Genomic DNA, 10,617 nt, shown 5'->3' with positions numbered 1-10,617 from the left:
TTGGGTACTGAGCTCAATACCTGGGTGATGTAATAATATGTGCAACAAACCCCGGTGACACGCGTTTACTTATGTAACAAACCCTAATGTGTAGTCTCAAACATAAAATAAAAAGTTTTTAAAAATGTTACAGTGCAAGTCTCTTGATGATAAATTCTTTCGACTTCTGTATGTCTAAACACCTACTACAGCTAGTGCTCGACTTACGACCACGATTGGGACCGGCAGACCGGTCGTAACACGATTTGGTCGTAAGTTGAGTAGGCTACATGTACAGTTGAAATGGTGCACGCAGAGATGGCAGTGCTGCCAGAAGCTGGTCCGCACTGTCGTACGCCCAGCTGGGCAACGTTTGCGCTGCCAGACGCGGAGCAGTCGTGGCTAGCGATTGTGGTCATAATAATCACTTAGGAGAAAGGATAAATCTCTGGGAGAGCAGATGGGTCAAATGTCATGGATGCGCACGACGCCTTCTCTGTGCGTAGCACCTTGGATATACCTTAGATGATGCGTGGCAACGCGGATGCATCGTGAAAGCACAGGGCTCAGTGAAAAGAAAATTAAGAAATCTGCTGGATACTTGTATTTCCAGCCATGACGGATTAACGAGAACCAGATTTCCCATCTCATCTAAATGTGTATAGACCAACAGATTATAAGGCTTAACATCAGTGATCCCTGAGAGAAAGGGAACCTGACCACAGTGACCCCTGAGAGAAAGGGAACCTGACCACAGTGATCCCTGGGAGAAAGGGAACCCGACCAGGTGAGCCCTCTGGTCGCCCAATCCCACCAACTTCCCGTCCGGATAGAGTTTGCAGGCTGCAGCACAGGGGAGCTGAACACAGCAGAGCCGGGTGGACAGTCTGAGTGAAGGAGACAGAGTTGAGAGCTCGAGAGGTCCATCCCACCAGAATTTGCACGGAGAGGCAGCTCTGGAGACCCTTCAGAGGTTGCCCGTCTGGATGCAGTGTATGAGAAAGGGGGAGCGGCGATCGATGACTCCCAGTTTCTGGAGTGAGTGGTTGTGTGGAAAATGGTGCCATTTACTGAGATTGGGAAGATGGGTGGGGCGGGGGGAACCGGAACGATGGGGCTGTGTGAGTGTGTGGGAGGCGTGAGTATACCAAGTGACCAGTTTGGGACAGGCTAACCATGAAGAGCCCTTGAGACATCCAAGTGGACATGCCGCGTAAGTGCGTGAATGTATGAACTCGGACCTCAAAAGTGAAGTTCAGACTGGGGCTGTAGATTTTTGGAGTGACTAGCACGTAACACTTTCTGAAGGCTTTCGTCTGCAGGGTGCGTTCCTCTCCCACAGAGGACATGTTACAGGGGAAGGGGTAAAGAGACACAGGCCGCTGACAGGAGAGACTGATATACAACAGCTGGAGGAAGCCACAGAGCCGGGCAGAATGGATACCGGTCAGCGGAGAGTACGAGCTGCCTGCCGTCCTAGCAGTAGCTTCCATTTGCACACAGGGGTCCCGGTGAGGCAGATGTAAAAACAAGTATAAAACTCTACTACGAATTTTACCAACAATCCAGGTTCGACTGGAGATGAGACCACAGCATTTTCTGCCTCAAAAGACATCCAACTGGAGATGGCACTTAGGCGGGCGAAAGTGCTATGCACTTGGACCTCAAAAGTGAAGTCTGAGCTGGGCTCGTCGATTGCGGATTCATTAGCTCAGGCACACAGGTGCCTGATTGTCCTAGCGGACACCAGGGGAGTCTCAGCGGCAGCGTGATTGATTGTGTCACTGAGATGGAAGAGGCCTGGCAATCTGAGCAGAGAGTGGACCAGGCGGAGCAATTCTCATACCTAGATGGAACCACATAGAGCCACAGAGGCCGGGTGGGCGGCCTCTGCCTGCCTGTGTCCTGAAGGCAGAGCATGAGCTTAGGCCTCCTACAGCACAGACCTTGCTTCTTTGGGACAGACGTTGGGGTGGGGAAGGTCTGTCACTCGCACGGAGGAGGCAGTGCCTCAGTCCCCAGGCCAGCAGGAGCAGGAGGTGGGCTTTGGAGTCTGGAAGACCCAGGCCCAAATTCTGCATTTTCTGTTTCCTGGCTCTGTGGTCTAGTTCCTGCAATGTGTCTGTGCCTCGGCTTCCCGATCTGTCAAGTGGGGATGCCGACATCCACCTCCCAGGGCTGCTCGTGAGAGGAAGACAAGCCCCAGCACAGATCCCTCTGTGACATACAAGCTGCATAAAGGGTAGCTGAGGAAGCAGATATTCCCAGTGCGTCTGCGGCCAGAGTTGGCTAGTGGGGAAGCACACAAAGGGAAGTGCCATCCTCTGGCCGAGTCCACTTCGTCGCCCGGCAGGTTGAGGATTGCCACTTGTTGCAGTTAGAGACCCAGCTCATTAATTGTGAGACCTCGCTAATTGTGACCTAAGGGGCCGTGCGGAGGAGATGGGGCATAGTGGATCCCAGACCAGGCTGGAGGAGTTCGGGTGAAAGGGCAGGGCAGGACGGAGAAGCCTTGTGCAAAAGTGGGGGGACTGAGAAGAGATGATTGGGTGGGTCGAGCTGCACTGCAGGGTATGAGTGTGCGCGCCCGCGGTAGGAGGAGGAGGAGGAGGAGGGATGAAGTAGATCTGGCGGGAAGAGCCCCCCCACTACGACTTCGACCCCGCCGCCCACCCACCCGCGGAACCGCATGCGCACTGGGGACCTGGAGGAAAGGGCTTTTGTTGGGAAAGCGGGCGGGCTGGAGGGGTCCGCGCATGCGCAGGCTACCCAGCCGCGGGGGGTGCACGGAGAAAAGGGGCGGGGTGGTCCGGGCTGCTGTGCTGGCAGCAGCAGGCGAGGGCGCGGCTGCGGGGTTCCTGGTGCTGAGGACCGACGCCATTGGAGCCCCGGGGAAGGTAAGGATCCAGCCCCAGGCAGGACCGGGAGAGGGCGAGTGGAGCCCGGCACGCTGCGCCCTCCCTCCGCCTCCGGATCTGAACAAAGCCCAAGCACTCAGAACCGGAACCCCATTAGAGCCAAGGTCTAGACAGGAGCCCCCATCACCACCAGACCCAGGCGCCCCGATCTGAGCCCTACTGAAACCAGAGCCCAGGATCCTCACCCCCTTAGCAGACCCGTGTGCTCCGAGCTGAGCTCCCTTGGACCGGAGGCCCCACCCCCACCCCAACCACTCCTGGATTACTCGAACCGAGCTGACCGCTTGCCCCCTTCCTGGAGTGCCAGTCCTCCCGTTTGAGATCTCCAGCGCTCCGACTGGAGTCTCACCTAGGTCCGAGGCCCCACTCCTCCATCCGCCTCTAGTGCTCGAGCCTGAGCCCCACCTAGGCCCCCCGCCCGGACCTAGCCAAAAGGTCCCTGGGATTCTGTTTCGCAGAGCTTGCCGCTTGCCGCTGTCCCCGGCAATGCCTGAGCGCTCCCATCTGCTCCCCCTTCATCCCGGTCCCCTTCTCTGGCCCTTCCATCCAAACCCTTTGTTTCTCTCTCCCCCAGTGCATCCCCTTTGGGACTCTTGGGACCCCAGCCCTCCAGAACGCCCCCCATTCAAATCTAGACACTGGAATGGGGAGCCTGCGCATCCTAAACTCCGCTTTCGGTGCGGCGTCGCCCGCGACCTCCTCTGTCCCTTTCCTTGGGCTCTGTCCCTGACCAAGTCTACCCCATCAGAAAGCCAAATCCTCTTCCCTCTTCTCCCCCGATACCCCCCCTCCCGCCACCCCCCCCTCCACGCCTTTTACTGCCTAATATTGCCTAGTAACCTGATGATTGTCGCCCCTCACCTCCCGGGAGATGCCGCCTCCCATTGGATCCCGCCCCCTCCCCCTGCAGCTGCTTCACCCTCCCTCTCAGGCAGAGCTCTCTTCTCCCTGGGACCCGAAGCATGGCTGAGGGAAGCTTCGGCGTGCAATCGGAAAACTACAGTGTTGAGGACATGGACGAGGGTAGCGACGAAGTCGGGGAGGAAGAGATGGTTGAAGGCAACGACTATGAAGAATTCGGTGCCTTTGGCGGCTATGGCACCCTCACCAGCTTTGACATCCACATCCTCAGAGCCTTCGGAAGCTTGGGTCCAGGCCTTCGCATCTTGTCGGTGAGACTCCTTCCAGGCCACCTGCTCGCCTGGGCCTTTCCACTGTGAATGGAGGAGGGAGTAGGGGGGCAGCAAGGAGGGTTGTGTGCGAAAGGGCTGCCCAGCTTCCCCAAGGCTTCCCTCCCCTGCTGGGAAGAAGAGGATTTGGGAAGGCCTTGGGGTGTCCGGGGCTGGCTGCTGGGAAGAGGCTGGCCAGCACAGCGAAGCTAACACAAGTGTGTCGTCGAGTGGCCTGCCTTCCCCTACCCCTCTCTCTGGCCTTGCAGAATGAGCCCTGGGAATTGGAAAACCCTGTGCTGGCCCAGACCCTGGTGGAGGCATTGCAGCTGGATCCGGAAACACTTGCCAATGAGACGGCCGCCCGTGCTGCCAACGTTGCCCGTGCCGCCGCCTCCAACCGTGCGGCTCGGGCCGCTGCCGCCGCTGCCCGTAGCGCCTTCAATCAGGTGATGGCTAGCCACCGGGTGGCCACGCCGCAGGTCTCAGGAGAGGATACCCAGCCCTCGACCTATTCCGCTGCCACCGCCGCCGCCGCCGCCGCCGCCCCCGCCGCCGCCGAGGCTCAGGGGCCCACCCCGGAGCCCCCCCTTGCTTCTCCGCAGACCTCCCAGATGTTAGTCACCAGTGAGATGGCTGCCCCCGGGGCCCCGGCAACCTCTGCACAGTCCCAGACAGGCTCCCCGGCCCAGGAGGCTGCTACCGAGGGCCCTAGTAGCGCCTGTGCTTTCTCTCGGGCTCCGAGTGCCAGTGAGGTGGATGCCACCCGGCCCAGCACAGCCTTCCTGGGTCCGAACGATGTCTTTGATTTCACCCAGCCAGCAGGTGTCAGTGGCATGGCCTTCCCACGCCCCAAGAGACCTGCCCCAGCCCAAGAGGCTGCCACAGAGGGCCCCAGTGCTGCCTCTGGGGTGTCCCAGATGGGACCTGGCAGGGAGGTGGCAGCCACCCGGCCCAAGACCACCAAGTCTGGGAAGGCCCTGGCCAAGACTCGGTGGGTGGAGCCTCAGAACGTTGTGGCAGCAGCTGCTGCCAAGGCCAAGATGGCCACAAGCATCCCTGAGCCGGAGGGTGCAGCTGCTGCCACTGCTCAGCACAGTGCTGAGCCCTGGGCCAGGATGGGAGGCAAGAGGACCAAGAAGGTGAGATTTCCCCCCCCGCCCCACCTCCACACCCCCGGCTCCTGTCCTTTCCGTCTCCTCCCTCTCCCTCTTCTTCCTCTCCTGTCCTCTTTTCCCTCTCTCTCCCCTCCCCTGCGCTCTCCCTCCCCTCCCCTCCACTCCCCTCCCCTCCCTTCCCCTCCCCTCCCCTCCCCTCCCCTCTCCTCCCCTCCCCTCTCCTCTCAGCTAGTCCGTGTTTCTCCAACACAAGTTTGCTGAGCATGTTTTCACTCCACATAGTCCCTACCCTCAGGACTGGTGGGAGAAGAGGCTGGCTGAGTGCCTGGCACTTAGTAAGCACGCAGCACATGCCAGCCGCTGCTGGTACTGCTCTCGTTTCCAAGAGCCTGCTACGGGAGAGGTGCGTGCCGGGCGCTTTGGCACGGGGAGCCTGGTAGCCCTGGGTCTCTCCTCTCTCGAATGATACAGTCCAAGCACCTGGATGATGAGTATGAGAGCAGTGAGGAGGAGAGAGAGCCTCCTGCGGTCCCGCCCACCTGGAGAGCATCACCGCCCTCATTGACCGTGCGGGCTCAGTTGGCCCCTCGGCCCCCGGTGGCCCCGAGGTCCCAGATACCCTCAAGGCACGTACTGTGCCTGCCCCCCCCGCAACGTGACCCTTCTGCAAGAGAGGGTAAGAAGCCCACCCTCCCCCATCTCCCTCCTCTCCTCCCTTGCGGGCCGATTCTCTGCTGTCACCCAGGCCTTGACCTCCCCGAGTGTTCCTCCTTCTCCAGGCAAATAAGTTGGTGAAATACCTGATGATTAAGGACTACAAGAAGATCCCCATCAAGCGCTCAGGTAGGCAGCCTGTGCCCCCTTCGCCATCCCCTAGTCTGTGGGCACCCCTTTGCTGGCGGGCTGCGGCGGGTCCCTCTGTCGCCACAGGACAACCGGGTCCTGGCCGTGCCACCCTCTGCAGGGCTGACCAGGGGGCTACAGCTCTGTGATCCCTGCTCAGCCCAGGTGCTTTCTCCAACTCTTCCCCTTCCCGCAGACATGCTGAAGGATGTCATCAGAGAGTATGACGAACATTTCCCTGAGATCATCGAACGAGCAACGTACACCCTGGAAAAGGTGGGTGCAGGATGGGAGCAGCTCTGTGGAGGAAGAGTGGGCGTGGGGTGGCGTGACCCTGCAGACCCTCAAGGCCCAGTCTCTGGAACCGACCGTGACCTCCCCTACTCTGAGCTTCCACGGCACTGGCAGTTTGACCCGTGCCTCCTGCCCTTGGCTTCTCTGTCCCACGCTCTCTGAGTGTCTCACCCGTCACGCGACATGGGTCTCATCGCCTCTGCCAGTGTCAGCTCCCACAGGGAGGGTCCTCCGAGTGCTGTCTTCTTCCGCCCTCGCTCACGACTTTGGATTGCCTGCTGAGGAGCACTTCCACCCGGGAATCGACTCCCTGCCGGCAGGCAGGATGCACCACATGGAGTCTGGATCTCACACTCTACTTTCTCTCCCATGTAGAAGTTTGGGATCCACCTGAAGGAGATCGACAAGGAAGAACACCTGTATATTCTTGTCTGCACACGGGACTCCTCAGCTCGCCTCCTTGGAAAGTAAGAAAGGGAAAGCGGGTGGTAGCCTTCCTCGGTGGTGCCCCTCCCCTGCCCGAACCTCCCCCCACCCAACCGCCCCCCAGCGAAGCAGGAAGACAGAGCTTGAGTCCTTGAGTGCAGCACATAGCTCCCTCCCACACACAGCGAGGGCTGCCTGGTGACTGCTGGGTGAAAGGAAAGGTAGCCTGGGGTGAGGCCTTGCTGCCTCACATCTCCCCAAGCCGCTGTCTGTTGGGCGTTGCCCCCAAAGCTTCCGAGGAAAGTGGCTCGCCTCTTCCTCCTGCCTGCCTGGCCTGGGCCCCGCAGAGCTGGCCTAGGGGAGAGCTTCCTCCTCAGTGTAGGTCCTGATGCGGAAGGGGCAGGAAAGGTCTGGAGACATCTCTGGACACACGTTGACCATTTGCAGAGCTTCGGCTCCCTGCCTCGCCCTGTCCCCCCTGCAGGACCCTGTCAGAGAAGTGTTAGTACCTCCACTGGAGGAGGCGATTAAGTCTCGGGCAGAGGTGCGAATGGTTTGCCAAGCAGCTGGTGAACCCTGCCTGTCCTGGGAAGAGTTCCCCTCCAGCCGGGAAACCTGAGAGGGCCTAGCTGGGAGAGCCTGGCGCGGTCTCTCAGGCAAATAGCTGCTAAACAGGATTTCTCTTTCCTCACCTTTAGAACCAAGGACACTCCCAGGCTGAGTCTCCTCTTGGTGATTCTGGGCGTCATCTTCATGAATGGCAACCGTGCCAGTGAGGGTGAGTGGCTGGACCTGCAGCTGGGGGGCCACCCACAGTCTCATCTTTTGGGTGCCAAACTCTCGAACCTCCTCTCCCCTCGCAGCTGTCCTCTGGGAGGCACTACGCAAGATGGGACTGCGCCCTGGGTATGATTGGCCTCCCCAGCTCCTCCCCTGGGTGCTGTCCTCTGGCCAAAGAGGTCCCGGGATTGCAACAGGCTGTCGGTGTGGCCCAGGGGAGTGGGGTGCCCTGGGCTCGGTAGAGAGCAAAGGGTCTCACCGGGCGGGGCGGATGGGAAGCGGTGCCGGACGCTGCTCAGCCTCCTCCCTGCTCTGTGGCCCCAGATGACATCTAAGAGAGACAGTCAGAGTCAGGGGCTCCATCGTGTCCCTACCTGGGGCACACATCCCTGACAAACCGTCCTCTGGCCTCTGCTGCGTGCCCAGGACTCCACGGCGATGCCCCGTGGGCTGGGAAGCTCCTAGTCATGCTAGCGAGGCCCCCTGCCGGCGTGCGGGGTGAGGCGGGCACTGCCACCGTCTCTGCTCACGGATTCCTTTCCTTGCCCTCAGGGTGAGGCACCCATTCCTTGGCGATCTGAGGAAGCTCATCACAGATGACTTTGTGAAGCAGAAGTAAGTATCGCCTGAGCTAACTGCATCTCTCACTCGGGCATCCTTTTGTTCTGGCCTGGCTGAGAAAGCCATCGTTTCCTATCTCAAATCTTCAACTGGAGGGATGATGGGTGCCTCTGGCCTGGGAGTGAGTGACGGGAGGGCTATGTGAGCGTGTGGGGAGCCGAAGGCCAGGGCGGTGTTGGGAAGAGGGAGCGCACGTCACGGGAGGACACGGTGTGAGGTACGATAACGGCCACCATCTCCTTGAGCACCTGCCCTGTAGACTGACACAGCGGTTCCCCCCGGTTTACACCTAGGGAACCCGGGGCTCACGGAGGGGTCGCCTCTGAGCGTGGCTCACAGCTGGTCAAGGCCTCAGCCCAGAATCTCCTGATTTTCAGGCCAGGGCCCACCCTATCCCCGTCCCTGGAGGACTTGCCAACGCACAGGCGCACATGCACACCCACAAAGGGTCAGGAATTCAGGAGGATGTCTGGGCCACGCTTCTCCTGGCTGGCTCTTTCTCCCTTTCTGGTCGTTTCCTCTGGTGGGCCTCTCCAGGGATCCGCCAGGGTATGGCCAAGACCCACGAGGCGGGGTGTGCACAGAGCAGGGGGCCTGAAGAATGGCTCCTCTGATTACACACACCCAACAGAAATCAGGGCTCGTAGTGATGAGGGGCATAAAATTGTGGCCTCGCTACAGATAAAGGCCCTACATGTGTCCCCCCTGCACCTCCACGTGGCCTCTGGGGAGGACCAATGGCAAAAGGCTTTGAAGGCCTCACTGTTGCAGGAAGAAGTCCTGCGAGTGGGTTTGCGGATTAGAGAAGGACTGGAGGGGCGGGGCAGTCCTCTTCCAGGAGCAGAGCTGTGGCTTCAGGTTGAGGAGGGGCCCCCTGGGACCCATCCATTCAGCGCCAGGTCTGCTTGGCTGGAAGCCAAGTTTCCTTCCCTCTCACGCCAAGGTACCTGGAATACAAGAAGATCCCCAACAGCAACCCGCCTGAGTATGAATTCCTGTGGGGCCTGCGCGCCCGCCATGAGACCAGCAAGATGAGGGTCCTGAGATTCATCGCCCAGGTAAGGGAGGGCCTCTGTCCGGTGCCCGGCACTGGGGGTGGTGTTCCCCACATCTTGCTGGTTTCTGGGTTGAGGCCTCCTTCCCGTTATCCTGTATTCCACTGAGGGTCCCGACACTCACAGAGGACCTGAGCACCCTACACAAGGTCACACATGGGGCAGAATCCCAGGTCTGGCACAGGATAGTAGGGGCCCCCGATCCCTGTGGTCTTGGTTTTTGCTGGCATTAGGCAAAGCACAAGGAGGGGGTGAGGTGGGCCGAGGGCGCTCAGCCCGTGTGAGGTAGCTCCGTGTCTACACTTGCCCTTTTCCTCCTCAGAATCAGAACCGAGACCCCCGGGAGTGGAAGGCTCGTTTCTTGGAGGCTGTGGATGATGCTTTCAAGAAGATGGATGTGGATATGGCCGAGGAACATGCCAGGGCCCAGATGAGGGCCCAGATGAATATCGGGGATGAGGCTCTGATTGGACGGTGGAGCTGGGATGACATACAGGTCGAGCTCCTGACCTGGGACGAGGACGGAGATTTTGGCGACGCCTGGGCCAGGATCCCCTTTGCTTTCTGGGCCAGATACCATCAGTACATTCTGAACAGCAACCGTGCCAACAGGAGGGCCACGTGGAGAGCTGGTGTCAGCAGTGGCACCAACGGAGGGGCCAGCACCAGCGTCCTAGATGGCCCTAGCACCAGCTCCACCATCCGCACCAGAAATGCCGCCAGAGCTGGCGCCAGCTTTTTCTCCTGGATCCAGTAAGAGTTTCAGTAGAGAAACGGGACTCTGCAGGAGGGCCGCGGAGGGGGGTGAGATGTCAGAGGGAGGGCCGGGGTGGGGGGTGGGGTCAACGGCGACAGCGTGGACCGACACTTATTTTGTCACATACACCCCTCCCCGGTTCGCGAGTGTGTCCGTGGATGTTGTCACTTTGGTTTCTTGTGCTTTTATAGGCACCGCTGACGAACTGCAGCGATCTTACTGGCCAGGCCAGAGCGCCTCCTCTCAGATTCCCTCTGGACACAGCACGCTAGGCAGCTGCTTCCTGTCCATCGGAAGTGGCGTGCAAGATGCAGCTCTCCTGCTTTTCCTGCTTTCATTGTGTGCTTTTCCTTGTGCTTTCATGTTTTGGGTATCAGTGTTACATTAAAGTTGCAAAATTAATTTGGACGTCTCTTCCTTTACCCGCCCCCCATTACTGTACCTGGCCGTGCTTGGGCTCGTAGCAAGGCCACTTCCTCGGGCTCTCTGTGGTAGGTGGGCCCGACCTCTGCCAAAAAGGCCAACAGGGACAGGTGGGATGCTGGGAGGTGCGGGGCTTGGTTGCACCTGAGTGTGCGACCAGGAGTTTGGAGAGGCCCCAGCGCTCGTGGCTATGTGATTTTTCTACAAGCCTTGACCGGCAGCCCCAGGGGCAGG

At 59.7% G+C, this 10,617-nt stretch overlaps 1 protein-coding gene and 1 non-coding gene across 2 annotated transcripts; both read left to right on the top strand.

Annotated features, from left to right (window-relative positions):
* Nucleotides 1–2,740: 2,740 nt before the first annotated feature.
* Nucleotides 2,741–10,362, top strand: LOC116546157 (melanoma-associated antigen D4-like). The gene is given in 14 exon segments (XM_032272491.1): nucleotides 2,741–2,876; nucleotides 3,829–4,069; nucleotides 4,336–5,208; nucleotides 5,656–5,826; nucleotides 5,828–5,860; nucleotides 5,964–6,027; nucleotides 6,224–6,303; nucleotides 6,697–6,788; nucleotides 7,446–7,525; nucleotides 7,611–7,653; nucleotides 8,080–8,142; nucleotides 9,092–9,206; nucleotides 9,526–9,956; nucleotides 10,152–10,362. Coding segments are annotated over 13 exon segments (2,265 nt in total). The 5' UTR covers nucleotides 2,741–2,876; nucleotides 3,829–3,859; the 3' UTR covers nucleotides 10,162–10,362.
* LOC116546159 lies at nucleotides 8,720–8,846 on the top strand. Its single transcript, XR_004266604.1, has one exon. It is a non-coding gene; the product is annotated as a small nucleolar RNA SNORA11 (small nucleolar RNA).
* Nucleotides 10,363–10,617: the final 255 nt, after the last annotated feature.

Source organism: Sapajus apella, unplaced genomic scaffold, assembly GCF_009761245.1.
Source record: "Sapajus apella isolate SASKATOON/1434 unplaced genomic scaffold, GSC_monkey_1.0 scaffold639, whole genome shotgun sequence".
Classification (NCBI taxonomy): Eukaryota; Metazoa; Chordata; class Mammalia; order Primates; family Cebidae; genus Sapajus; species Sapajus apella.
This window is presented reverse-complemented; position numbering and strand designations above follow the sequence as displayed.